At 42.0% G+C, this 27,117-nt stretch overlaps 5 protein-coding genes across 5 annotated transcripts; 2 read left to right on the forward strand and 3 right to left on the reverse strand.

Moving 5' to 3' along the window:
• Positions 1–6,649: 6,649 nt before the first annotated feature.
• Positions 6,650–7,379, reverse strand: LOC132264439 (uncharacterized). Its single transcript, XM_059764656.1, has 2 exons — positions 7,117–7,379; positions 6,650–7,048 (listed from the first exon to the last, which is right to left on the reverse strand). Exons 1-2 carry the CDS (start codon positions 7,307–7,309, stop codon positions 6,759–6,761), a joined length of 483 nt encoding a protein of 160 aa, XP_059620639.1. The 5' UTR covers positions 7,310–7,379; the 3' UTR covers positions 6,650–6,758.
• Positions 7,380–8,334: 955 nt separating this feature from the next.
• Positions 8,335–15,815, reverse strand: LOC132264420 (glutamate dehydrogenase, mitochondrial). Its single transcript, XM_059764629.1, has 5 exons — positions 15,715–15,815; positions 14,957–15,436; positions 11,455–12,209; positions 8,680–8,884; positions 8,335–8,618 (listed from the first exon to the last, which is right to left on the reverse strand). Exons 2-5 carry the CDS (start codon positions 15,366–15,368, stop codon positions 8,347–8,349), a joined length of 1,644 nt encoding a protein of 547 aa, XP_059620612.1. The 5' UTR covers positions 15,369–15,436; positions 15,715–15,815; the 3' UTR covers positions 8,335–8,346.
• Positions 9,048–10,527, reverse strand: LOC132264421 (single-stranded DNA-binding protein 3-like). The gene has a single exon (XM_059764631.1). The coding sequence runs from the start codon at positions 10,347–10,349 to the stop codon at positions 9,213–9,215; it is 1,137 nt and encodes a 378-aa protein (XP_059620614.1). The 5' UTR covers positions 10,350–10,527; the 3' UTR covers positions 9,048–9,212.
• A 42-nt stretch (positions 15,816–15,857) lies between the features above and the next one.
• On the forward strand, positions 15,858–16,685 carry LOC132264422 (large ribosomal subunit protein bL17m-like). The gene is made up of 2 exons (XM_059764632.1): positions 15,858–16,165; positions 16,220–16,685. The coding sequence occupies exons 1-2, from the start codon at positions 15,968–15,970 to the stop codon at positions 16,634–16,636; spliced, it is 615 nt and encodes a 204-aa protein (XP_059620615.1). The 5' UTR covers positions 15,858–15,967; the 3' UTR covers positions 16,637–16,685.
• Positions 16,686–17,564: 879 nt separating this feature from the next.
• LOC132264464 (uncharacterized) lies at positions 17,565–19,742 on the forward strand. The gene is made up of 7 exons (XM_059764683.1): positions 17,565–17,697; positions 18,110–18,235; positions 18,325–18,440; positions 18,505–18,631; positions 18,702–19,101; positions 19,175–19,377; positions 19,561–19,742. The coding sequence occupies exons 1-7, from the start codon at positions 17,565–17,567 to the stop codon at positions 19,659–19,661; spliced, it is 1,206 nt and encodes a 401-aa protein (XP_059620666.1). The 3' UTR covers positions 19,662–19,742.
• Positions 19,743–27,117: the final 7,375 nt, after the last annotated feature.

A 27,117-nucleotide genomic window follows, 5' to 3' on the forward strand; every position in this document is an offset into this window, starting at 1 on the left:
TTTGCACGACTTTGTGAATTGGGAATTAATAAATTTTATTACCATTCGGCAAAAGAGAAAGACTGTCATGTGAATAAGCAATCATTGGAATTCATTAATCATAAAACTCTACGTGATATTCTGCAGAGATTTCCAACTTTTAGCACTCAATATGATTCGCTTAAGGAGAAATTGGGCAACTTTTCTCGTAATCCGATGTTATCCGTTGTTATTTCTTCACTGTTTGTAATTATCTCCTCTTCAGCGTTCTGTGTGGTCATTCAATTTTCCTCCACCCTCGGGCCAAGCGCCCGCCCTTGCTCGAGCCCTTATCCAATTTGTTTTATTGGAATATTATGAATACTTATAACACTGGCAATCATCTAAAAGATTATATGCTTGCCACTCTGTCCGAAAAATGGATAATGTGTGTGTGTGTTGCGGCTGTGGGAATTATGGCTGTGTGCAAATTGAAATTCCACATAGTACAGCTGATAGTGGATGTTTTTCCGAAGAGCATCCCTTTGAAGTTGATCCCAGTTTGGGTGAAATCTCTGGGATTAATTACATTTAACGCTTCAATTAGTAGCATTTGTAAATTATTTTAGGGGATTTGCCAGAGCAATTTGGTTCTATACATTTTCAGCCTTAAGGATCTGCGATGCGAAAATTTCCCGACACAACACAGCATTACATTTTTGTGGCCGCCGGGCTCTCAAATCAATCAATCACATTAGGGACCACATGAGAGCCTTTGCTAATGATTGATCTCTAAGTTATTGAGAAGTTTTCTCATTTCCAACCACGACACAATTTTCCAGAGACGCCCGACGCCTGTGGAGGCGGAAAAATCTCTTACCCAAGCTGACCACAATTCCAAATTGTGTGTATCACGATTCACGCACACACACACCCACACACTTTCGGACGCAGTTCAAGCAGAAATGATGAGGCAAGAAAACCCCAAATTTGCCATTGAAGAATTTTCGGTGGGGGTGGCAAAAAAGGGGGTAGATTAATTAATTTATTCCCGAGGTTAATAAATATCTTTTCTCTCTCTGACACTCATCGTCCCTTCACAAGGAATACACTCGGCGTCAAGGCACAGCCTCATTTTGAAAGGTTTCCCACAGCGAGAGATCCTCATTGTGTGTGTGTGTTTGAAAAAGGGAAAAATATGGGAAAATGCCTCCACCCACGCGCCACAAAACCCAGCCTATTGTAAATTAAATTCCTCTATCAAATATAATTTAATAAACACACGTTATCTGTTGCTTCCTAAATTCCACATCAAACTACATAATTTGTAGCTTTTCCGAATATTTAACTCCCGGATAAAGTTGCTCAGGTATTTTAGACTAATTAAACTTCCCCGCCTGGAAAGAGGATTCAGATGCGTGAATTCAATAGATTCCTGGATTTGTTTCTCTCACAGGGGAAAAAGAAACTACAGACATTTTCCCAGAAATTGGAGAAGTTGAAGCTAAGAATTTCCTGTTTATTATATACCTTCTCGAACGCCCACAAAAATTCTATAAACGAACAGGTGGGAAAATTTGCTTATTTCATTTTACAACTTTCACATCACCAGCAAGGAAAATTCGTGTACAAATGAAATAAGAATACCTGCTTTATCTTCCCTTTCGGCTTTTTCTTTGCACATTCCGAAAACTCCCCATGAATTTCTCTGTCGACCTTCAAAAGACTCCAAAAAAACCCCATCATGCAAAATGAACTCGACGAGCAGAAAAGCATACTTACAATATATATATATATATGGGGAAACGTCTCATGGTTTATATTTGGAGCCAAAAAAAAGTTTGTCCACGATTTTCAAGGCATCAGAAGTGAAAAAGTTAATCAGACTCGCAACTCATTTTTCTCCCTTTTGTCACACAATTCAGATTCCCTTCTTCACCGGCACATTGCAAATTTCTCACACGTTCCAAAAACTTCCAGCCCATCCTTATCAGATTTAATTTCAAATACCGTCAAACTTGTGGAATTTTTTCCACGATTTTCTGCCGCACATCTTCAAATCAGATAACTTTCGCTCTCCGTCTGAAAATACCCAACCGAATGTCTTCTCTTCGGTCCTGAAATCTCCCAAGCTTCAGCGCCAGTTCATCAGCATCAGTGTTTCTCGAAGCGAGCTCTATTTTTATTTAATTGTTTCTAATTAAATGTACCTGAGCCGTTGTTTATGTATACTACGCTAAGCAAAGTGTGCCACAAATTAGTTGCTATATACAATGCTAACTAGCCGCGTGTCATACTGAGTGGAGCGCTTAATCAATGTAATTAGATTTGTCTATGCCTTCACTTCGGAGGTCAGAAAAGAGGGAAATTGTTTGATGAAGTAAACGGCGCACATAAAGTACATGATGTAACTCGCATTTATAAGGATATTTCAACGCAAATTTCACTCAATTTGCACTGTGATCCCATTAACGTGCGTTATCATCGTGCGATGGCACTTTAATTTTCCACACAACGCAAGGGGGAGATAATACAGTGAGAAGTGGTGTACAGCTCAAAGAGAGTATTAGGAAGTGTTTCAATTTTCGCAATATTCGATTCACAGCTTTGATTTTCTGTTAATTATTTTTTTCTTTCAGAAATAAATGAGTGAAAATCGTGATTTTGGAAGTTAAAATCAAGCTAAAGTTAAACATAACCTCAATTTCTCACTAAACAGTAGCAATTTTGAGTTAGAAAAGCTCTAGTAATGAATATTTTATATAACTTCAAGATTAAGGTCAAGAAAAATACCCAAAAGTGCAAAATATTGTAAGAAAACTCCAGTTGGCAGTTTGATTTCAGTTAGTTTTGAGTTAGTTTTCAGTCGTTTTTAGGGTAATCAAACTAAAACTCGAGGAGTTCTGAGAACTGTTAAGAATTTTCTCACACAAATTGTGAATCAATTCTTATCCAAATCTTAATTTTGACATATTTTTCTAGCCTAACATCAAACACAATCTCATATTTTCACTTCATATCACCAAATTTTGAACCAGAAGTGTAAGTCTGAAAATTTAAGATTTCAGTTAGTTTATAGTTGATTTAAGCCTTGTTATAAATAATCCATGAAGTCCAGAATCCTGAGAAGTGCCAGGAAGTGCTGTACAGATTTAAGACTTATTATCATCCCCTTGAAATAACCTGTTAAACCGGGCAAGACGAGGCGATTGTTTTAATGTTCTATCCATTTTAAAGACAAGATTGCAGTGAATTGTAATGATTACAATCCCAGGAAGTAATTGGCAAATTGTGCTTTATGATGAGGTGGCATCGCCTTGAGCATATATCCTATTATAAGCCCAATGCAGGTACATTAAATGCTTTGATATATTAGCCAGAACGTAGTTTGGATATTCTATTGAATTGCATTCTGGATATTTAGGTAAATTGATCTCATGATTATGTATAATAATCCATATCGAATTCTCCCTTTTGATTAGGCGTCAAACATCGTGTTGAGACCCTTTTAAAGTTGATGATGTGTTCTGCTGACGAAGAGAGAGTCTCTCAACATTGCATGAGTTCTCCTTGTCATTGTCAACAGGTAAATATTGATGTATCAACAAGTGAGAATTTCTCGGACATTGCAGCCTTTGAGGTGCAAAGATAACAATATTCTCCATCAAAACTCAATTTGAAAATGTTAGACATGTTTATTGAGTTACTTCTGGGCGAATGGAAAATATTCAGTTGTGACAAAACACAAAGGAAAATCCCAGGGTGTGGGGGTGAAGTTTATTTTCGTGCCATATTTTATGAACCAAAATGGAAGAGTGATTTTGTGAAAGTAATATAAACTAATATCATTCTCCATGCTAATAAAACAAGCGACTCGTACTTTGTGGTTTTCGTCGGTGGCACGGAATCAATAATCGTCTTGTTTAAAACTCAATGACTTTTTATGGATTTGTTTTGTGTCGTTGAGAGGTGCTTCAATTGTCAAACTTTTCAGAGGGAGTTTGGGGTGGAAATCGTTTTTGTGAATCCATTAAAAAAGGCCGCGACTCGCGGATGGAGGAAATGTACCTTCGCGTTCTTTTAGCATATCTCCTTAACAATCTCAAATCGTCTCCCTCACCATCTTGGCATTTTTTCTCTCTCTCTCTCTCTGGGCGTCTTCTGAGGAGTTCCTGCTGCCGACATCTTTTCAATTATGGAATTTTCATTTGGAAGTCTGCACAAATAGACGTATTTCTCCGTGTATTTCGGTTGGAGTTCTTCCTAAATTTGGGTCAGTTTATTTTATTTCCATCCGCAGCACGAGAGGCAAAAGAAGGAGAAGAAAGATTTGAGGAAATGGAAAGCCATAAAAGCCATCATATACTCGTGTAGAATGTATATTTGCACAATTTAAACAATTTCCTCAAAAAATACACTCATTATTATTAGAAGACAAACAGAATCAATTGCACTGCAAAGAGAGCGATTTAATTATCTCCTCCACACCGCGCAACACCTTTCCTCATTTGGCCGAAGCCTTTATGGCAACTGGAGATTTTTATCTAATAATAAACACAGTGAGATGCGTATCTTTTTCGCACACACACGCGTAATCCGCTGGGATGCCCAATTGTCAGGAAGGTATTGAGAGAGGGGAGATTTTCTGGGGTAAACGCCTTTTAAGTGAGCATAAACATGTGAAAAGCTTGAGTGAAAGCGCCCCATTGTTGTTTGGCAAGTGGAGTGAGATTTAAAACCCTCCACAGTCTCTCGTTTTCATTTAATTACCACCCAATTACAACAGATTTCCAGCCGTCTTCGAAGGAGGAAAATTTATTCACCTTCAATTTTGCACCGCGACAGAGTCGAACTGCGAAAGGGTGGCATAAAAATTCAATTAAAACTCCACCACCACGCCATAAAGAGCCAATATCAAGTTGCATTGAAGTGCAGCTTATTTGTTTGCACTGTAAGACAAGAGAAAATATACCACACATTTTCTACCACAAATCCTCCACATCTGTTTGTATTAAAATACCATTAGGACGATGCTATATCCAATTTCATTCGCTCTGTGTACACAGACTTTGGACTTTTGAGCATAAATTTCCCAGAATCTCATGCAATATTAAGCAGTGTCAGGAGCTTAAGAAGGTAGATTTTACAGAAAATTGTATTTCGCAGGCAAAGAAAAATAGTTTGACTGCAAGTAAAGTTTTTCCACAGCAAGAAAAGACGGTTACAACGCTTCTCTTGTTGTTGCCAAAAAGCTCAAACTTACACATAAGATTTAAGAGTTTCACTTTGATGTGGTTTATTCATATGACAACATTAATTATGTTGAAACACAAATGCTGTCTTTCGTTCCATGGATTCTGTGTAAATACAAGAATTTTATGTATAATCACACTTTCTATGAAGTCATGTGGAATTTCTTAAAGTCAATTCAAGAGATTTTTCCGTGTTTAAATAATTCCACGCTTTTTTGGGTATAATATTGATGTTTTTCCAACGCGCAATATAATCTTTTCTAACCAGAAAAATCCCGAAAGTCATCCAATTTATTCTGAGAGTATAGCTTTAATTATGGCGGAGGCAAATAACATTTTGTCTGTTCCATTGTCTTGATTCCTCAAATTAAATTATTTTCTCCACACTCTTCTGCAGACATTTAAGCGCAAAACTTGAACGTTGGCACATTCAAAATTGCTGTAGATCAGTGACAACATTAATTTGTAATTACAAATGGAGAATGTTCCAAATATTTTCCTCACTGGAAGAAATCCAAAATAAATCCAAATCTACTCTTTCATCATTCCACATCATTATATTGCGTGACTTCTTTTCTTGTGTTCCTTATCTGTGGATGATTAGATATTTTGTGAATATTGAAAAAGTCTTCTTTTTCATTGAAGCACAGGATTAACAAATACTTTATGGAGATTTGAAGCAAATTGAAATACATTTTCCATCATTGATTAAAATCCGTTGTTCAATTTGAACTTCCTGTGTGTGAAGTATATGCTGCATGTGTAGCATAAACAGTGCTTCATCGCCAATCGGTTTTAACACAGACCCATTTTTGCCCATATGCTTAAGGGAAATTTGCTGTGATGGCGCGGAAAGATGTTTTTCAAATATTATCAGATATGTAACTTCCCCTTATTTGATAAAGTATTCTCGTTGTACATGAGAGTGTGAATTATTTGTGTGTTAAAACACGCGTTTATTCACGTAAAATTGCTATCATAACACCGAAAATCACTTTGTGAATGATGCAGTAGTTGGAGAATATTTGTTCAGCGGGCATCAATTGGTAGAGTTCCTCAGCTCCAGGAGAATCAGTCCGAATCAGAGGATGACTCTACATTCAATAATAATTCAATGATTATGCTCTCAGCCCTGGACATCAAGTCCAACATCAAGCAAATGATGATAAGAATAAGATTCATGTTTGATAACATCCAACGTAATTTTCTCATGAATCCGCGTTCCTGTTTTCGAATTTGACCCTTTGGTCATACCCACACGAATCGCTCCATGAACAGGGAGCTCCTGAAGCTGACTGTGTACATCAAGGAAATTGCTAGGACTTCACCAAGTTGGACCATCGCAACTGAGAGTTTAAAAGCAAGGGTATTTGATTAGTCGAGACACAAACCGAAATTCATTTGAACGGATTTCAGTTTATTGCGTAATCAATCTTGTTATTACAACAGAAAGAAAAAAGGGAAAATTCATGAAATTCCAATGCTCGGATGTTAATATAGTATAATAAGTATAGCTTCTGTTCCTCCCAGTCAATTGGATAAGGCGTCTCAATTTTGGGCATCATGGGAAGAAGCCTCAGCAGCGACTTCAGATTTCTCCCCACGCTCAGAGGAACCTGCAGAGGAAGTTTCCTTATCCTTGTTCTCAGGCATCGCCGGCGTACTGGCTTCAAGTGCATCCACTTGCTCCGCGAAAATCCTTGTCATCTCTTCCAATAGTTCCACCTTGACCTCAACTTTGCGCTTGGCTCTCTCGAACTCTAATGCGAAGTCTGTGAGAGTCTTCCTGTCGCCATCATCAGTATTCGGCAAAGTGACAACGAGGGTGATGATCTCCACTGAAAAAGAGACACCAAATGCTAGGAACAGGAACATCACAGATTGAGTGAATACCGGGGCAACTTACAGAACTCCTGCACCAGTTCATCTTTGCCATTTTTCACCAGCCTCAAACATTCTTTCACTTTAGCTACGATATCCTTGAATAGGGCCACTTTTTCCAAGTGCTCACGACGTTTCTCCTCGAACAAGTTAGCCTCCGTCGCTTCCGTGATGTTTCCAACATCCTCACCATCTTTAATATCACGTGCCCTGGCCATTATCAAAGATAAACTCGCGAGAAGACAAATACGTATAAATGGACGAAACACAGAAAAATGCTCAAGTACCCGCGCGAAATGACGTAAAGTGAGGTTGTGAAGTCTGAGAAACCCTTTAAATGCCGCGTCCTTCCGCAATTATTTCCAATAGAGAGATTCGGAAGACAGTCTGCAGAGCTTTTCCTATTTGCATATGGATTTTCATTTTACAATTTAGAATATGGATATTCCCAAAAATATTCTTGAGTAAAAACAGGAAAAAGAATTTATTTACGATTAAACTTACTTTTACATATCATTATGTGATAAATGAAGTAAATTAATGAATATTAGATTGCGAATAAGACAATAAGACCCTTCCGTCAAGCCCACGTGAATCGCTCCATAGACAGGGAACTCCTGAAGCTGACTGTGTACCTCAAGGACATTGCTGAACATTTAGAAGACTTCACCAAGTTGAACCATCGCAAGTGGGAGCATTACAAACCGTGAAGCCAATAAATCCACACACACACAATTTCTTTTATAAATCCTTTATTCGGCTATCTCAGCGCGCGCGACCATCATTGTACATATCCAAGAGCAGGTCGGCATTTCAAAAAGTGAGAAAGAACGCCTAAATGTCAATTTTTATGTGATATTACACATTTTCTGTTTTTTTTTCAATTATTATAGAATTTATTTTTGTGATAGAAAAAAGAACAAGGAAAATTGCAAATGCCTTAAGTATCAATGCAAAGTATTCAAAAAGTTCTACCGTGTTTTGTTGGGGTTTTTCCTTTTCAAGAAAAAAACCATTGAGAATTTGCTACTATACAAGAAAAGAACTCTGAGGAATTTTCTCTAAGAAAAACCCATATTTTTTCCATAATTGCATTCTACATCTAAAAAGAGTGTGATTTCATATTAATTTGCGAATATTCTTTTTCCTTCCTTTTGTTAAAATCTTATTCTGGCTGATTTGCTGACAAAAATTTCATTTCGGAGGATCTCACGCATCTCGTGTTCTCTCTGTCTCCCTCTCCTTCGCTCTCAGCTTAGAACGCCAAACCGGCATCTCTGTAGGTGGTGAATATCTTCTCAATGGAGTTAACATAGGCGGCAGTTCTCAGGTCCAGGCCCAGATTGAAGCGCATGGCCGTCTTCATGATGGCCCTGGCCGACCTCTCCATGGTGTAGTCCAGGCCAGAGTGGACAATGTCCTTCTCAGAAGCACCAGAGATCCTTTTCTGGAAGGCCTCAGATGCAGTGACGGGAATTCGACCGCCAACACGTCCAAAACGACGCTCCAAAGACTCCTGGACAGACTCTGCAATGTAAATCCCCGGTTAGAAAATTACCTCAACAATCAGTCTCAGCAAAACACTCACCCAAAAGATGGTAGTTTGATTCGCGCTCGTACTTGAAAGTCAGACGACCGTACGACACATGGTTGAGGTTCTTGAGCCACTCGAAGAAGGACACAGTCACACCACCGGCGTTGATGTACAGATCAGGAATCACAAGGATGTTTCGGTCGATGAGGATTTTGTCAGCAGCTGGAGTTGTGGGACCATTGGCAGCTTCAGCGATGATCTGTAATGCAGAGAGAAAAGAAGATATTTAGCTTTAGATGCAGAAGAACATGGCCACATCCGTCAGATATCAACATTTCTGCAACGTTCTTCCTAAAATCGTTCTTATCAGATGAGCTTCGAGAGAAAAGCCTCCTATGTAGTAAGAAAAGAACCCTTCGACACTTGATATTCATCATAAATTTATTCAATATGATTTTCAGTGATTTTAAACATTTAAAATTAACTTACACATGCCATTCTACTACAGATTATCATATCCAATCCATATTTAAGCTTATATAATAATTCTTATAAGTCAGCCCGAGAAGAAAAGCAAGAGATTCTCTCTACTGCATGAAGTAATCTGGATGATCGGAATCCTTCTCGAAGCGCTTCGCCTCCTCTTGCATGCTCTCCTTAATCTTCAAAATTGCCGCTGATTCCGTATTTTCACCTGGTCCCGCGAATGCGCCCAAGTTGTAATCACCCATGCCACTGCCGGAGTCTTCGCGGGGCGTTCCGGGACCCCCATTGGCCGGGGAGTTCTTCATACCATCCATACCGTCGCCACTCAGCACTGGGCCCATGTGACCACCATCCGGCCCGCCGCCCATCGGGAACTCTCCGCCCATGTTGCCTCCGGGCACTGGTTTCATCATCGTGTACATGCTCTCGCCACCCGAATTGCTGGAGTCCTGCGGAGACGGCATGATAGGTGTGCCAGGTCCAGGAGGTCCGCCGTACGTTCCGGGTGACGAGGCGGAGCAAGACGTGTTAGGCTGCCACTGTGGTCGACCCGCAATGCCCATGCCTGGCGGCATACCAGGCCCTGGACCTCCCATCATGCTGTTGGGCGGTGGGGGACGAATACCGACCGGACCGTAGCCACCGGGGCCACGCGGAGGATTCATGCGCGGATTCATCGGTCCCATGCCCGGTGGTCCACCCGGACGTGTCGGATCCATGTTGTTGGGCATCATCGGCTGTCCTGGTGGCCCGTTGAACTCATTTCCCATGCCCTGCGGCATTCGAACACCAGGACGAGGCCCTTGCGGATATCGCGGAGCGCCCATGAACGGAGGGAAGAAGTTGGGTGCCATTGGACCTCCGGACATCCCATCATTGGGCGCCATTTGCCCCAGTGGACTCGGAGCAGGACCAGTGTTGTGTGGCATACCATTCACGCCGTATCCGGAGCTCACAAAACCGTAGTCATGAAAGGCCTTGGCCTCGCTCGAATGGTCGCACTGATCACGACGCTCTGGAGCAGCGCAATACAGATCCCAGAAGACACACCACCATGAGTGCAGGAAGCCTGGTGGCTCGCCCAGTGTGATGTTTTTCTCCCATCGAATCTCCGACAAGAAAGTTTGCGCTGCCTTCTGTGCGCCTACGTGCAGCAGATATTCGTACACATATAGTGCGAGTTTCTCCCTCGCCTGGGCGTCAGACGGCACCGTGGAATTCTTCGATTTGCCGTACATTTCATCAATCGCCCAATACACGATACCAAGTAGAAGCTCCTTCTGTGTGAATTTGTGCTCACAAGTAGCGCCCCAGACGAAGAGCGAGGCCCAGAAAAGCGATTTTCTTCGCGACGAAAAAATGGAACTGCACTGTCAAAACACAAGACGCCACGGAAGCTCGACACTCGCGCCCTCTGACATTTACTAGAGATGTTCACACTTTATCGATGAAAACGATGAAAATTACTGGGTGTCCTTGGGTGTAGCACAAGGGGTTGCTCAATGCTACATTTTGTGTCGCGGTATAACTTGAACTTAAATTTCAAAACAAAACGGACAAACCTACGAATTTTACATCCCAAATTTTTAAGTACACTCTTGAAAATCGCGTGATATCATTACTTTCTTTGGTTTGGATGTTTTTTTCTACCTACCTTTTATATGATGCTCCTAAAAAGTAAACTTATGACAAAAAATAAACAGTCAAGTTACCAAACTCTTAGAACCCTTTTGAAGATTCCATAAATTTTATCTCTATAAGATTGTACGAATAATTGTAATAATATTGTGCGACTGAGATTGAATTTCTTTCTAGATTTATAGAACTACTCGCTGTGAATATTATTTACTTCAGACACTGAAAATATCTCTACTGTCTTATTCTTCTTTCCCCCCAAACCTTACATAATAGCGCGCGTTGTGTTATCCACTTGGCCACATGATCTCGCAAATCAACATAAGCGTGATTCAACTTTGAAAACACATAAATTCCTTCTGTTTTCCATCTGTAAAATCTACATTGAAACCAATTCAAACTTAGTGAATGCATCTTATCCCAACAAATCCCACCAAATACTGCAATATTTACAGAAAATCTCTCTATCACTTTGTCTTTATCTCTCACTCTCACTCTCTCTCTCTCTCTCTCTCTCTCTCTCTCTCTCTCTCTCTCTGTAAAGAGTCGCAGTCTAAAATTAGATTTTGCATGAACTTAGGCCGAATTTCAATGAGAACTCGGTGATAAAAGTGCTTCTCGTCAGCTATTAATACCTTTCTCATGAATATTATTGTGACTTTTTTTCCCGTGCCAGAGATGTACTTTCTCTTTCCTCTGTTCACTCACCTTTGCCTGAATTAGATGAGCATTGTCACTCGTGATGACCTTCTCCACGGCGGCAGGAATGAAGATGTCACACTGCTCGTACATCAGATTCTCACCCTTGTACGCCTCAGCGCCCGGGAAGCCGTTGATGGTGCCGTTCTCATTCCTGTAGTCCTCCAACTCCTTCGGGTCAATGCCATTAGGGTTGACAATGGAGCCATCGTGCTCAATCACGCCCACGCACGTCGCCCCAGCGCGCACCAGGTAGCGGCATGTGTGCAGACCCACATTACCGAATCCCTGCACGATGAAGGTCTTGCCACCCCATCCGGGAGTTGTTCCAATCATACTCATGTAGTTCGCCTCATTGATGAAGTTCTCCAGCCCGTGGAAGACGCCGCGTCCAGTGGCGGACACGCGGCCGTGAATGCCACCCTGGTTGATGGGCTTTCCCGTCACACACGCATGAGCATTGATGTCCTGATGGCCGATCGTCTTGGCGTACGTGTCGGCAATCCAGCTCATTTCGCGCTCACCAGTACCCATGTCCGGAGCCGGAACATCCACGCCGGGCCCAATGAAACCCTTCTTGGCCAACTCCAGTGCGAAGCGACGCGTGATCTTCTCCAACTCGTGCTCAGAGTAGTTCTTAGGGTTGATCTTGATACCCGCCTTAGCGCCACCAAATGGCACATCGACACAAGCGCACTTGAACGTCATCAGAGCCGATAAAGCCTTCACTTCGTCACGCGACACGTCCATCGAGAAACGAATACCTACAATACACCAAAAAGAACGCACATAATGATATTATCATGAAGATATTTGATCTGAACTAAGAGGCAGATTATAAAAAAGGGAACATGTAAGCAAAAAATGTACCATTTTACATTCTTCTACTAATGTACAATAATTGTGTTAGAAAAAAAAAACAATTCAGGGGACAATTAATAGACCTTTATTTCGCAATGAAAATAAAAATCTATTTGTTCACCTAATTTTTCCAATCAGCACTTCAACAACTCAAGTTTGTAAGCTTGTTGATTCATCTTGAATCACGATAATTGCCCGAACAAACGCTCCCTCTGGCTTGTTTATCAGACGGAGACAATAATTGACAAATAATTTCATTAACACACTAAAAGAGACCCCTTAGTTACAGAGATATCTCAAAGCAAAATCACAATTTATATTCCTCTCCTCTAGACGGACAAGAAAAGAACAGAATGTAGGAAAAAACTACGACAAAAAGAAAGATACAATTTCGGCAGATTACTTCGCTTTAATCTTCACGAGGTCAATTGACATGATTCACCTCTGAATAATCAAGTCAAGATAGGCAACGAATATGAGGTCGTTTTTCCTGTCTGAAAACTCCTGCAGTAGCCTTATGAAATCCACACCTCGCTGCGGATCATCAAAATCCCACACTCGACGAGTGACCCTTATCACGGGGAAGAGAGCGACTCTTATGTAACAATTCAATAATAAAAGCGTGTGGCTGTCAACAAGGCACAAATTTATGATTGCCTCAGCGCGCTTTTGTGCGCGCCAAACGCGATAAGAAGAATTGGGAGAAACACTTGTCGAGGGGCTGCACTTTTGCCAGATGTTGTTGGTGGTCGACAGGAAATGGACAGAAAAGTGGCATGACCGAGAGACTAAAGAGGCTTGTTCATTCGCTGAGACGCTGACACACCCCTCAACACAAGTTACAATCGATTATAAAGCTTGATTTGTGAGAGACATACATATATTGAAAGGAAACCGATGCTCTTTGGCTTACAAAAATGCCGTTCGCGCATGTCAGATTAAATAGTCATAAAATACTCTCTAGTTCACACAATCCTTCAACGTGGATTTACCCCCTGGATTTTCCAATATTACGTCTTGTACCTATAGTTTTGATAAAGTTAAACTTCCAGCAATTTAGTAGTGAGATCAAGAGCAACACAGATAAGAAATGTGGCATGTGAGATAGTCACACGCTCGGTAAAAATGCACAAAGCCTTCCTCAAGTTCTCTATCAAGGTCTTCTCACACAGAAAGAAAGAAAGAATGGGTACAAAAGAGAAGAGATTCTTATTATCGGTTTCATGTGCACGGGCAAAAGTGATAAAGATTCATCGTACTGGCTAAAAATACTCTTATTGGAAAATCAATCAGTCTGAGAGAAAGAGAGCGAGAAAAATTGCTGCCCGCCTCGATCCTCAATTCGCTTTCTATACACACATACCCAGAAACTCTCACTGGGCAACTCGCAATTAATTAGAGATGGTGACACATATTACATAAAAGTTGATATACTTTCGAGGAAACAGGTGAAAGACGCATGGCAACGCGAAGACGATCTGATACAAATTGATCACACAGAGAATAAAACCTGTTCAAAATGCTCGATGACCAACTGAGAACAGCCCAGAGAGTGTGTGGAAGAGACCTTGGAACGTGTTTTCGCGGTACACGCGGCTCAGACACTTCTGCTGATGTTCATCTCTCGCATGACAAATCTCACACACTCACACCTCGGGCGATAGAAATAGAAGTGCAGAAGATTGAGGAAAATTTCTCACTCTCCGAGCGACAACTGAAGTCACGAGACCCTTGCTTCTGACCCACATTTCTCATACCAAACAAGAGCAATTACACATCGCTGTGCTCCAGACTCTTGCGTAGAGGAATATTTCGAATGACAGAGAATCCATTGGCCTATAAGGAAGTGCCATAAATTGTATATTTTCCGTGGCCATTAGAATTGAAATTGATCATGAATGCTAATAAACCCAGTCGAAAATTTGCGATAAGCGCGAAACAGACTCGGTTTCACATTTCAATTTCACATTGAACTTGATAATTTCCGTCTATGATGCAAAAATGTCGAGATCGAATCTATAGAGAAACTGAAACTCATTTTTTCACCATATGCGCAAAAGCACATGAACTCGCTTTTTCGCTGATTAAAAATCTAGTTCAAACTAAATAGGGTCCATCACTTGAATTGCAGTAGTCAAATAGCAGACGGAATAGTGACTTTGTATATATTGCTGCCCAAAAATGCTTACATCACACGTCAAACTCCATGAGTTCGAGGCTAACAACCTTTCAGAAAAGCAAAGAGATAGTTCTGTGGTCATCCGGCTTAATTCAGAGATATGAAAGACCTTTATCTGTCTTCCTTTTACCACTCAATTTAGTTACTTCGAATATTATAATATATTTGCACTTAAAGATATGTACGAATAATGCGCATGGCAACTGCAATCACAGACTGATAAAAAAAAAAGTGTCACTCTTTTTATCTCAGAAGATCATACTTTTGGCTAACAAACTTCCGAAGTGATCACAGAAATTCCTCATCTAAGCAACTTTTTGGTCTACACATACAAAAAAAGAACCCATTAAATCCGGCTATTTACGTCATTTCGTCACACATTCTCAAGCCCAGATAGAGACTGAGATGCGAAGTGAGGTAATCAGTGCATGTCTGGATCACATGAGAACACCCGGGACTGGAGAAACTCACCTCCTTTCGTGGGTGTCCTGTGGGTGCTGTGCTGGGCACGATAGCCGAGGATCATCTCGTAATCGCCAGAGTCACGCCTCAGCGGGAAGGAAATCTCGATGATATGATCGCAATTTTGCATCAGCATGAGAATACCCTTGACCTTCTTCTTCTTCTCCTCGGTGCTGATGCGACCTTTCATCTCCTCCACCAGCTTATCCTCGGCCACTTGGCAAGCGCGATGGAAGAAGAACTCCACCATGTCGTAGAACTTGGGATTCTTGGCCGTGCCCACATCCTTCAGTCTATCGGGAATCTGGTGATCGGCGTAGCCGCGTGACACTTGCCAGCACGCCACTGGGGCACTCCTGGCCACTGCAGCCAGCTCCGTCCGCACGGCCGCGTGTCGAACAACATTTCTCAGGTGGAACATCTCTTCTCTCTCTGTGTCTCTTCACGATCTGAGCAGAATAACCAGCACCAGCCACAGCACGACCAACACTGAAAGTGTATGACGGATTATGCCGTGAACAAGTGTAAATTTAAAATTAGCACGTGGACAAAAATGGGACACATCGCTGGAAGATTCTGTGGACATTGGTTGTTGTCTAAATGAGATTAGTTATCAGGGACTCATCGATTTTTTCCATCCACCCGATTTTCCGGTGAAAAACCCTGATTTCCCACAGGAAACTTCGAGATTCACTCATGTAGCTATATAACGAACCATTGGGAAGCTTTTTGTGCAGGAAAATCAAAAAATATCAACCGATAATTACCTTTTTCCGCACAAATTCACTCGCGAGAAACTCACTCACACGATACACTGACAATCGATGACTACCCAGTGAATCTAGCGGACAAAAGGGGCATAATTTGGAAGTATACTGTGTTTACGCTAATCTCCGGTAGAGAAAAACTCTTGAAGTTTGATATCCAAAGAGGTTAGGAAAGAGTGGTGTTTCCCTTTCCGGGGTTTTTCTCTGTTACCTCGCGCATTTCTGGGATAAAAGTCCTCACAGGGCAGTGAAAATGAATCAGGCGGATGTGTCGAAGCTGGTGTCACAGCTGAAGTTTGCCATTCGGCCGAAGCACAGAAAATTATCATGTCCAGACGGTCCGGAAGGGCGAATGCTGAAACTGCGAAAGACTGTCACGGCGCTCCTCATGAATGAACGGCTAGAGTTGAACTTTGCCAGGGCGGATGAGTCTCGAGGATACGCAGAACGGGTAAGAGCAGACTGGAGAGATTCTTAAGCAATGCTGACCACTTTTCTTTTACAGCTCATCAGCGAAGCCATTCGGCATGGAGACTGCCACAAAGCAACCATGGAACTGGCGGACTTCTGGCTGCTGGAGAAGCAGTGCGTCCACAAACTATTCAAGGTGCTGGTGCCGCGCTATGAGAACTACAACGTCTCCTTCACGCGTATGTACAAGGCACCTCGGGATTATCCTGGATGGCACTATAAGCGGGCAGTTCTGGAGCTGCGCGGCAATCCCTTCCCACCTCTTGTGCCGGACAAAGTGCTGAACAGGAACTTCATTCACAATGTACTGCTGGACGAGGCCAAGAAGGCGTACCGTTTTGAGAAGTACGCGGAAATCTCCAAGAACATGAATGTGACTGAGAATCTGAGCCAGGAAGCGAAGGATGACGGCGGAAGCAGTAGCGAGGATGAGGTGGAGAGTAAGAAGTAGCCTTATAGTCAGTCTCTGTGTAGATTCTAGTGTAAATAAATTGGTAAATATTGAATATTCATCTTTACTTTGGATCGAATCAATTGAGAAGCTTTGAATTTCTTAGAAAATCACACGCTTTAGGTTTAGCAGTAATAAGCACAGGATTAACAAATACTTTATGGAGATTTGAAGCAAATTGAAATACATTTTCCATCATTGATTAAAATCCGTTGTTCAATTTGAACTTCCTGTGTGTGAAGTATATGCTGCATGTGTAGCATAAACAGTGCTTCATCGCCAATCGGTTTTAACACAGACATATTTTTTGCCCATATGCTTAAGGGAAATTTGCTGTGATGGCGCGGAAAGATGTTTTTCAAATTTTATCAGATATGTAACTTCCCCTTATTTGATAAAGTATTCTCGTTGTACATGAGAGTGTGAATTATTTGTGTGTTAAAACACGCGTTTATTCACGTAAGATTGCTATCATAACACCGAAAATCACTTTGTGAATGATGCAGTAGTTGGAGAATATTTGTTCAGCGGGTATCAATTGGTAGAGTTTCTCAGCTAAGAGAAAGTACATTGAATGTAGAACAACGGTGGAGAGTAAATATTGAATTGCTCTAGAAAAGAACAGTGATTTTGAGCGGTGACCTAAGGCAATTAGTCTTGCGAAACCCACCGAAATTGGCTTATCAATTAAGTGCAAAACAGCAACTGGCTATCGCCGCTCCTTGTGAATCCCACCAAGAAGTCGATGGGATATAAAAAGTGGGCGAAGCAATGCTGCACTACCAGTCGACTGTCTTCCACCCTCACAAGATACACCCTCTCTCTGCCCGCCAAAGTAAAGTGTTTTCCCCTGTTTTCGCCCAGGAACTTTCATCGATTGAAAAGTTGCTCGGTTGTGTGTTTGAAGTCAAACTCAGAAGGAAATATAATGAGGATTCAGCCTGATATTAAAGTTTTCGCCATTGTGAGCATTTCTCTGGGATTTTTGCACTTCACCAGCGGCACAGGTACCCACACCGGCAATAATGGAGTTGGTCCATTTCAAAATATAGCCAATCGAGGTGAGTTTTATTTCATCAACAGGATGTGCCCTCGTGCAATATTAAAAAGTTCATACACGTGATACAACACTAAAATGTTATTCCAATTCAGTGCACATAAATTTATAGCGAGAGCCTGATAAATAATACATCCTATAAGCTTCTATTTTATTGAGATTTATAAGATATCGCCTTCATTTCTTCGAGCCATCTCCAAAATAGACTTTTGGAAATCAACCTTTTCCCCAATATCCTTGGAGTACACACTCAATTCCCAGGAGCAGAGTTTTATTTACCTTCCGGATTCAATAAACTAACCTACATTTACAAAATATTGATGCACATCGCCCTAGCGTTCTTTAGTGAATAATAGAAAAATGCGAAATCCTTGCTGTTTTCCAAACTCCCATCAACCGCCAACCTTCAATTGCAGCCACCTACGGTCCTTGCACCAGCACTGTTGGCGCTGGAACATGCATGAGACGAGCAGATTGCCTGGCAGCCGATGGAGAAACTCCACCGGGAGACTGTGGAGTGAAAGGAACGTACTGCTGCACTGGTAATTACTTTCCATGGCAAAAGCAGCGAGCTTTTTCAATACCCCATTAAATTGTTTGATTTCTTTTATCCTGCGGCTCAACAATTCAGCTTTCCTTGGATGCGGTGGAACGGCACATCTCAAGAGAGTTTACATTGAGCGCGAAGGGCCCTTCGTCACAAACTGCAATCACAACATCATCATGATTAATGAAAATATCTGCCAGGTTTTACAATAATATAGTAATTATTACAGTTGAGCGGGATATTTTATGAATTGTGTCCTTTCAGCTGAGACTTGACTTTGAGTCGTTCCTGTTGGCACCACCAACGGATATTGGGGGTGTTCCTATGTGTCTTGTCGACACATTCCAGGTGAAGGACTTCCAATTGTGCGGTGTTAACGATGGGCAACATGGTAAAATTTCTTTGTGCAACAGATATTTTCAGTTGCGAACAGTCATACATACTTTTTGTTGTAATCATAGCCTATGTTGACGTCACTCCTGGCACGCAGCTCAACGTGGAGCTCTCGTTTACCCTCATGGATCGCGCACTGAATCCTGCCCTTCCGGATCCTCAGTGGAGAATCCTCGTGACGCAGATTGAGTGCGCTCCCGGAGCTGTCACAGTCCGCACTGGGAGGGACTTGATTGAGGATCTCTCTGCGGAGGACGAGTATACAAGAGAGCCCAGAGTTCTACACAATCAACCTCCGGCATACATCCTGGACCAGGCAATTCTCGCCCCGCGCGGTTGCTTGCAGTATTTTTCCACGCCCAGTGGCTTCATCGAGTCGTTCAACTTCAATCATGGCATGGGCACCTATCCCGGCAACATGCACTACGCCATTTGCTTCAAGAGGCGCCCCAATGACAAGAGAATCACGTGAGTAGTGGCACTTTGTGCGCACTAACATGAGAGATATTCTATTATTTTCCCATTTTGCCCATTTCGAAAGATTCACATCGCTCTTCTTCCAATTGGGCTTCACAATTCTCTCGGCGGATAACGAGGGCTACGATAATATTTGCTTCACCCAAATTGAGTCACCGGGACGCTCGGAAGATTACCTCTTCATCCCTCAAGCGATTCGGCAGAGTTTCCCCAACGTACGTGCCAGCTACTTCTGTGCCCAGAGTTTAGCAAACACTTCTGTTATTGGTAATCAATTTTCATTTATTCATCATAAAGTCATTTCAGTGCATGCGAGCGGGGGCGGAGATGTCCCAGCAGGGCGACAAAATATCACTAGGTCACACCAGAAGCAACATCAAACTGTCCAACCTACCACTTTCCTTGGCTATAATTTATCTCCTCTTCTCTCTTTTTTTTTTACTATTCCAGCCACTCAGCCTGGGCCCTTCGTCATTCACTTCAACAGCGACTCACTGTATGAGCCCCAGCGACCAGAAATTGGATTTCGGATGAGCTATCAAATCAGTTAAACGATTTCTCTCCATCTTCGTGCGCCCCACAATTCACACCCTGGGAAGATTAATACGTAAAAAATGATGGATTGAGTACTTTTTAGCAGAAATATATATGTATCTTTGATTCTCTGCAAATGAAGTGATTTTCCGTGCCCCACATTCGTCTGCCACCCCCAAACTTAACCCCCAGGATTCGGTGAAAGTCTCCGCGCGCGCGAGAAGTCCTTAAAGTGTAATTAACATCGCGTTAATCAATCAAGCAGGCGTCCGACACCGAAATTGTTAAGTAATTAAACAAATACAACATCCAACCTGACCTCATCCACAATCAACTCCCCCATCTCCAATCACCCCAGAGACAAAGGAGTGCTTTGAAGACCATTACAATTAATTCACTTCGCAACACTGCACAAGTGATTTGCTTACTTTCCATTTTTAAGTTTGACTTTTCCGTCAACAAAATTGAGAAAATGTCACAAGAGTGATAAAACTTTCTTGTGCACACACACTTTGGCAGAAAGGTGGAGTGACAGACTCTCGTTTTGCCCTCACCTCGTGGGGATGAGATGCTGTACTCAGAAAAATCACTGCTTGCCAATGTTCTGGTGCAAGAGCTTTACTATAGAGACGTTAAACTACTTTCTGACATTCTAAATGTTGGTTTTTGACTCTTAGTACGTCAATTTAAACAGTCACATGAAAACAGAGAAAAGAGCAGTAGTCTCAAAGATGGTTACCCAGTCTTTTGCATACATATATTTTCCAGCAAAATTGCCTATGTAGAATTCTTTGTTGCCAAACTCGAAGTGGGTGTAAATCGTAGTGTGAAAGACAAAATCAAATTCGCCAAATTCTACACATTTCACTGTATTTCTCTCAGTGTGAAAGGCACGATGGAGCTTTAAGTGAGAAAAGCTCGAATGGTGAAAGTATGCAGGAAGTTTAGATTGTGTTGTCGGAAGAAATTTGTATACGAGAAAATCTTTGATATTTTGTTTATTCCTCATGCGCAACAAAATTCCCTCACACCCTTGTCTAACTTTGTTTCATGGGCTGAAATGGAATTGAGTAAGTGCTCTTTGGCGAAGGGATGAAATGGAAGAGAGTGAAAATTGGGACGATATTTTTACCTTTTCTTGCCTTTCTAACACTGAATTTCAATTAATTTCCAATCAAATTCACAATCAGTTGAACAGCGCCAGAGAGAAATGGTGATATGGCTCCCTAATATTGGGGCCCCGAAAGGGCGGAAGTTATATCACCCAAAGTCATTATCGTCCTGATATTTGCGATGTGTAATCTGCAGTGTCATGTCACGTACCTAAACTCCTTACGATGAGCCTTGGTCATCTTATTCGCATTCCTGCTGATGAGCCCGACCCCACCGAACGAGCCCTACGTCCAAACACTATCCAACACGGACTCGAAATTGCCATCGATTAACTTCCAAGAGATCATATTAACACTACACATTATAGGCATCTCGTCAGTGAACAAAGTAGGGAACCTATAAGTGCCCCAACTTTCCTCATTCGGCGGAGGTTATAAAAATTAAACTTCATCTTCATGAACTCTATTGGAATTTCAACCCAAAACATTTGGACCACTTGATGAACTACAGACAAAACGAATATTCTTCCTCCACTCCTAACTGCTTGCCTTGTCTAAACACCCACCAGAGAATTGCGGACCTTTGCTAAAGGTCATTCCCGTTCCTTTTCACTCTGTGCGCTGTACGAATATTAGTCCGTTGGAAAAATTTGTTCAATTTCGACACATGAGTTTCCACCCCTGTGGGAAAAGCCAATGACAAATGACTTTCGGCGTTGTGTCTGTGCATTGACCTCGAGTGGAAATTGGTTTTGTGGGACAGTAGAGTGGAACTTGCGGCATTATAACTCTGTTTGCATTACATCGAAATGGCAAATCACCCAGCAATTAATTGCAATGAGACCAAAAGGAGAATTCCTCACCACATTTTCTCATCCCCTACAGTCTGTGCAGGTAGAATTTCTCAACATCATAATGCCATTGGGGCCTTTCCACTTGCCGTCCTGTCTTACGTCCACCGAGCCACTTCTTCATCGTCACTTTTCATGGAAATTTCATCGAGCTTGAAATAAATGTAGCATGAAAAGATTTTATAAGTCCCCCTCGCCGAACATTTCATAAATGTTACTCGGTATTCCACTTTACACCTGAATTGTGTGTACAGAATTTTTATGATCCCATATTGTTGTCCACCACTTTAGGCAACAATGTGATTGCTGGAAATAGTCAATTCAGTGTATATGGAAATCCACGGTACATATTTTCGTTTAGTTATATGACTTTTGGAAAAGGGATGTTTTTCGAAAAAAAAAACACACCTACGAAACACTGCAGAAGTTCGTGTTGGTGAATTCTCACACCTCATGGGGTTTTACGTAATTTTAAGTGTGAAATTTTCATTAATCCATACGGTATATTAATTACATCATACACCTTATCACGGGAGGAATCTCTATCATCTGCGCAAATCTACCAGCAAGTGCCAGTGTAGTTGTGGGTGCAGTGTTACTCTGATATATCGACCCGATGGGGCAAGGCAAAAGCTCTCCGACGTCATATTTTGGCCATAACGCTTCCCCACCACGAGAGAGCAGAGCTTTTTCATCCCACCGGCCAAATACCACAAATATTTCATCTCGGTCCCATTGAGGTTCAGATGCTTTTCTTTACTGTGGGCATATCAATCTCACGGGTGGGGAAAAGCCCGGTCGTATCTTGGGGAAGGGCGACATCGTAATTTTGCAGTGAAGTGGAAAATGCAATCTCCGAATTTTGCACCCAGAGACACAGAAACCTAATTATTGCAGTAAATTCTGTATGGGTGAAAAAGGAAGAAAATTCAATTTCCCGAGGAGAGAATTTATGGCTCAGCAGACACCTTAACTCACAGGGCGCATCTTGAGGTCCTGCACTTGGCGCTAGGACAAGAGGGAGGGTAATTATTTGATATCGAGGAGGCCAATCGAGCGAAATGTTCAATATCATGGGCTCGAAAATGGTGTTAACTGCGTGGCGGAGTCGCTAAATTCCACCCCCTCCGTCCGCGTGAGCGCTGCGAGGTGCGGTGTGCAAAAGTCACCTAGTAACGTCGAAAGTGGGGTGCCACCCATAAATTTCCCCACCGTTTGCCGCCAAGGGTAAATAACCGTGCCGAGGGGAGGCTTCCACACCACCTGATGACGATGCAAACTGGCGCGCTGGCGGAGAAATCGAGCGAAAGCTCCATCGGTGGGGTGTCACGGCGACTGCGAATGCGTTGCTAAGCTACCACCGAGTCGCCCTCGAGAGCACAAATCCATAATATATACATTCACTACTTCACCCGCACAAATTCATGTGTATCCAACACTGGAGAGGCCAACACTGCGTCAGCATGCATGTAGTTGGCAGACAAGATAGTTTGTGTGCGTGAATTATTCAAAAACCCCATAATTTAATCGTGTTTTAACGATCCCCGCCCGCGTGCATTTCCCAGCACACGCAAAAAACTGTATAATGTCGCAATATAGCACAATATGGACAAGCTGCGAGTTTCAACTCGGCGCATTTTTGTGTGGAATTATGTAATCTGCGTTGAAGCTGTATGCGCCCGAAAGGGCGCTCCTGGGCGATCGTGGCGTAGATGAGAGCGAGAGGAATGCCACAACATTCCACTTACCTAGTTCACACATTACGGTCCATCGACGTCGACGGCAGCACACCCTGCGCCCCGGCGCGAGGGTGGATAGATGGTGCTGCACGGCTCGGGAGCGGGGATGGAATGTATTGAATTTAATAATTAATATTGATGAAAATTACGTGAATTTGAAACACATTGCTGGACACACTATATCCGCTGATTTCATACTATACAAGTGGAGGAAATATTTCCAGGGTGGAAATTGGCACGAAGGGTGGAAATAAACAGCCAGTGACGCAATACGGGTTGTAAATTGTGTTGAGGCTTGCGCTAAAGTACTAAACCTCAAATTCTGAAGATGAAGGATTTGTGTGGAAGCTAAATTGATGGGTTTCCCACAAAAAAAACAAAACTCTCATCAAATTTTCAGAAAACTGCATAAAGCATCTGTCTTGCTCAACTTACAGACAACTGGGATTTAGAACAAGAAGACTCACTATAATCTGAATTGAAGTCGAAGCACTATTTTCATAACAGTTTAACTTTCTTTGCTAAAATATAAGGATAATCTATCATTAACTTTGCGACATTGCTTAATAAAAGAATGCCAAAAAAGGACTTTTGGTGTGAACAAGAAACCGACCTTTAAAGCAATTTATTTATTATTATCTAGCTCCCACACTTAGTTGTCCAATTTCGCTGCATTACCCTCACGCTCGATCGCAGAAAGGGCTTGAATGCGGAATCCCGTCTCCTGAAATATGTATCACTTCCAAGCGAAGCATAGAGTATTTTGCCAGACGATCTGTTTCACATGTTGATCACGTACCTTGATGTTAATTGTGCAACAGCACGTACAAGAAGCATTTGCAAGACTGAGCCCTCGAGAGTGTAAAATTCCAAATAGTATTTTCCTCTCTATTTTGTCATTAAAAAAAGACGAGCAAAGTATTCACGGTGGCGGAAAAAAAAGATATCACGCGAAGATCTTTTGCTCCTTACATTCACACCACACTTTCCCCTTCCATCGTCTAGGCGCTGCTTCTGTGATGATGATGACGCTGCAATTTGGTGTTTAGAGTACCATAAAATATGGGTGGCTTGCTGGGTGAGAGAGGGAAATGCGAGAAAAATAATTGTATGTGTGTATTTGAAGCGTCTCCCCGTCTCGAGACTCCCTTCTTGTTCCTTATGGCAAAAGCCTAAAACACTTTTGAGGTATTTTACATAAATATTTCCATCATGAGCACACGCGGCGGCGTTTGAGACGCGGGAGCTTTTGAAGCTCACTCAAAGCGTTCACATGACACATCGATGGTGTGCGGATTTGTGGGACGGTTAAGTGGGGAGAGAGAGGGAGGGAAACCCATAAAAATATGACAATTTTTACCTTCATTTTCATGAAAGAATGAGAGACGCACAGTGGAAAGGCAGTTTAATCAAAACTTTGTTGATTTCCTCCAAAAAATTGCTTTCTATTTTAAAATATACACACAAAGTCAGGACGGAAGAAAGGTGTCTCATGGGAGAAGGATTCAAATAAATATGTATATTTCCATTCCTTCTTCTTCGCACCTTCCATATTGTTGTGTCTCTCCACTTCCGCCGCCGATTGTCCGCACACTTCAGCACACCTGAGCGAGTGGCGCCAATCGGGGGCCGATCAGGATGCTGAGCCCCGGGATGGTCAGTGCGGAGCGAAGGAAGTATGACAGCGAGGCGACGGACGAATCATCAGTGAGACCACAGGATATAAAACATGTACATCGAGACTTATCGTGTGGAGATAGTGCTAATAAAACTAAACTGGGAAAATATTTATCTTCGCCGCGTCATCGACGAGTCCATGTAAATGGATATTATAGTGCGCGAAGATATTGTTTTCGAGCCCTTTATAACCTATCGTCAATATTTGAGGGAAAACAATCCGAGAGTGTTCGATTTTGATTAAAGTTCCACACATGTTTTCTCCTCGATGTGTATATAGGCGAAAGCTACAAAGAAATGGCAGGAAAATGCTAAGGGTGGTGGTGTGGTAGAGCGTCGAAGGAGATATTATGGAAGCTCTTAAGAACCTAAGATGGATTTCTTGCTCATTCTCTCGCTCTCTATTCCCTATTTGCCCAGATATGGGGATGTCTGGAAAACTTTTACCTCCTCGCAATTCCACCTCACCTCGCCCATGATTGGTACTAAATTCATGTCTCGTTGTTCCTCAAACATTTTCCACTCCACCCACCCGAACATATATGTGTGTGGCAGTCAATTTTCACCTCAATCTGTGTATATGTGTTTAAAAGGTGGGTGAGGAATATGAGGCAAGTTTCGCATCCTTTTGCTAGTTTATGAAAACCACCATCCACAATTTCGCCCATCTCTCGCTCTCTCTGTGGAATCACAATGATGATGATAATGATGAAAACTTTTAGTTAGCATCTTCACTGGAAAAGGTGTTATACCTTAGCTCTGTATGTTACATTACATAGTGTGCTAACAAGATGGAGAGCGCTCACCGCAGAAAAATTCGCAGGGTTGTTTTGAATACCGCACGAAATACTTTTCAAGACATCGCATTGGGAAAACCGCGCCACAAAGCGACCCACAAAATATCTTTTCCACTCATATTTATCACTGTGGTGGAATACTCCCAATCACATCATGTCTCTTACAGAATAGAAATTTAAATCTAGCCATCCCAATTAGCAGGTACAACAATATCATCCCTTATGCAAATTGTCTCTCGCACTAACTAATCCCAGTGTGTGTGCTTCATTACAGTCTAATGAAAACTTTTGCCAACACTTAAAGCGCTCAATGCGCCAATGTTGAATAGATTGATTTGGAAAACAACAAAAATAAGTGTGAGGATCGATGGAGGCAGGAAAAAAGCATTCAATTGATTGGAAATTTGCCGTCTAATGAGATTAACAATGTGTCTCCAATCAATTTTCCCACTCCATTGCCCTTCCATTTCATCTCCTATATGTGCAACTTGTTCGCTGTCCCATTCCCAGTACACTTTATGAGGTTAAAGTTCGTTAAAAGGCAGTGTATTAGAACAGCCAACAATTGATTTTCCTTCAATTCCACACATTTCAATCTAACCTCGAACTTTTCTGCGAATTCGCTTGGCGCCTTCATTCAAAGAATCGACGCAACAAATAAAGGGAGTTTTCACGGGTGTAATTTCAGAAATAAATGAATTGCAATTTCTCCCAGATTCGTGGAAAATCTTACTCAATTCCTTGAAATCTCGGGAAATTCGATCTTCCCCAGCCATTTGCAGAGGGCAAAACCGTGCATCTCGCCAGACGATCACTTTCCACAGTAAATCTGTGAAAATATGTTGTGTGCGCGTGTAGAATGTGAAATTGAAAAGTGCACACTTTTTGCAGGTCATTTCACCGACTGGATTGGACCCATTGGTCGTGCGCTTGCCGTCAAAAATAATAGGAAAGTTTCGTAATTTGATATTTTCCAATCAATAACGAACGTCCAATACACATATTATACATTTTGGCAGTCTCTCCATCGTCCTCTCGATGGCTATAGCATTTGGACTCTCTTTTGCTGTTGAGCCGCCAATAAACTATTTCGCCCAGCTCTGTTCGGCTCACGTTATTGTAATCCATTGAATGGCCTTTCTATCAAACAGTTAATTAAACAAGACCATCTCGCATATCGACCGTTTGCCGTGCTGCCGGATGGGGAAATTCTCATGCTTGGCAATTTATCCACTTGCTTCTCTCCTTGTATTCCCCAAAAACTTCATATATGCCAGCACTGTCCTGGAATTGAGGG

The sequence above is a fragment of the Phlebotomus argentipes genome, unplaced genomic scaffold (genome assembly GCF_947086385.1).
Source record: "Phlebotomus argentipes unplaced genomic scaffold, Phlebotomus argentipes genome assembly contig_35, whole genome shotgun sequence".
In the NCBI taxonomy this organism is placed as follows: Eukaryota; Metazoa; Arthropoda; class Insecta; order Diptera; family Psychodidae; genus Phlebotomus; species Phlebotomus argentipes.

Bases quoted from the DNA above. Each gene is read 5' to 3' on its own strand.
- LOC132264422 (XM_059764632.1), top strand. From the start codon at position 15,968: ATGAATCAGGCGGATGTGTCGAAGCTGGTGTCACAGCTGAAGTTTGCC. The intron at 16,166-16,219 runs GTAAGAGCAGAC...TTTCTTTTACAG, and splicing joins CTCGAGGATACGCAGAACGG to CTCATCAGCGAAGCCATTCG.
- LOC132264439 (XM_059764656.1), bottom strand. From the start codon at position 7,309: ATGGCCAGGGCACGTGATATTAAAGATGGTGAGGATGTTGGAAACATC. The intron at 7,049-7,116 runs GTAAGTTGCCCC...TCTCTTTTTCAG, and splicing joins TGAACTGGTGCAGGAGTTCT to TGGAGATCATCACCCTCGTT.
- LOC132264464 (XM_059764683.1), top strand. From the start codon at position 17,565: ATGAGGATTCAGCCTGATATTAAAGTTTTCGCCATTGTGAGCATTTCT. The intron at 17,698-18,109 runs GTGAGTTTTATT...CTTCAATTGCAG, and splicing joins TCAAAATATAGCCAATCGAG to CCACCTACGGTCCTTGCACC. The intron at 18,236-18,324 runs GTAATTACTTTC...TCAACAATTCAG, and splicing joins AGGAACGTACTGCTGCACTG to CTTTCCTTGGATGCGGTGGA.
- LOC132264421 (XM_059764631.1), bottom strand. From the start codon at position 10,349: ATGTACGGCAAATCGAAGAATTCCACGGTGCCGTCTGACGCCCAGGCG.
- LOC132264420 (XM_059764629.1), bottom strand. From the start codon at position 15,368: ATGTTCCACCTGAGAAATGTTGTTCGACACGCGGCCGTGCGGACGGAG. The intron at 8,885-11,454 runs GTGAGTGAACAG...TCTGCATTACAG, and splicing joins CTCATCTAATTCAGGCAAAG to ATCATCGCTGAAGCTGCCAA. The intron at 8,619-8,679 runs GTGAGTGTTTTG...TTTACATTGCAG, and splicing joins ATCAAACTACCATCTTTTGG to AGTCTGTCCAGGAGTCTTTG.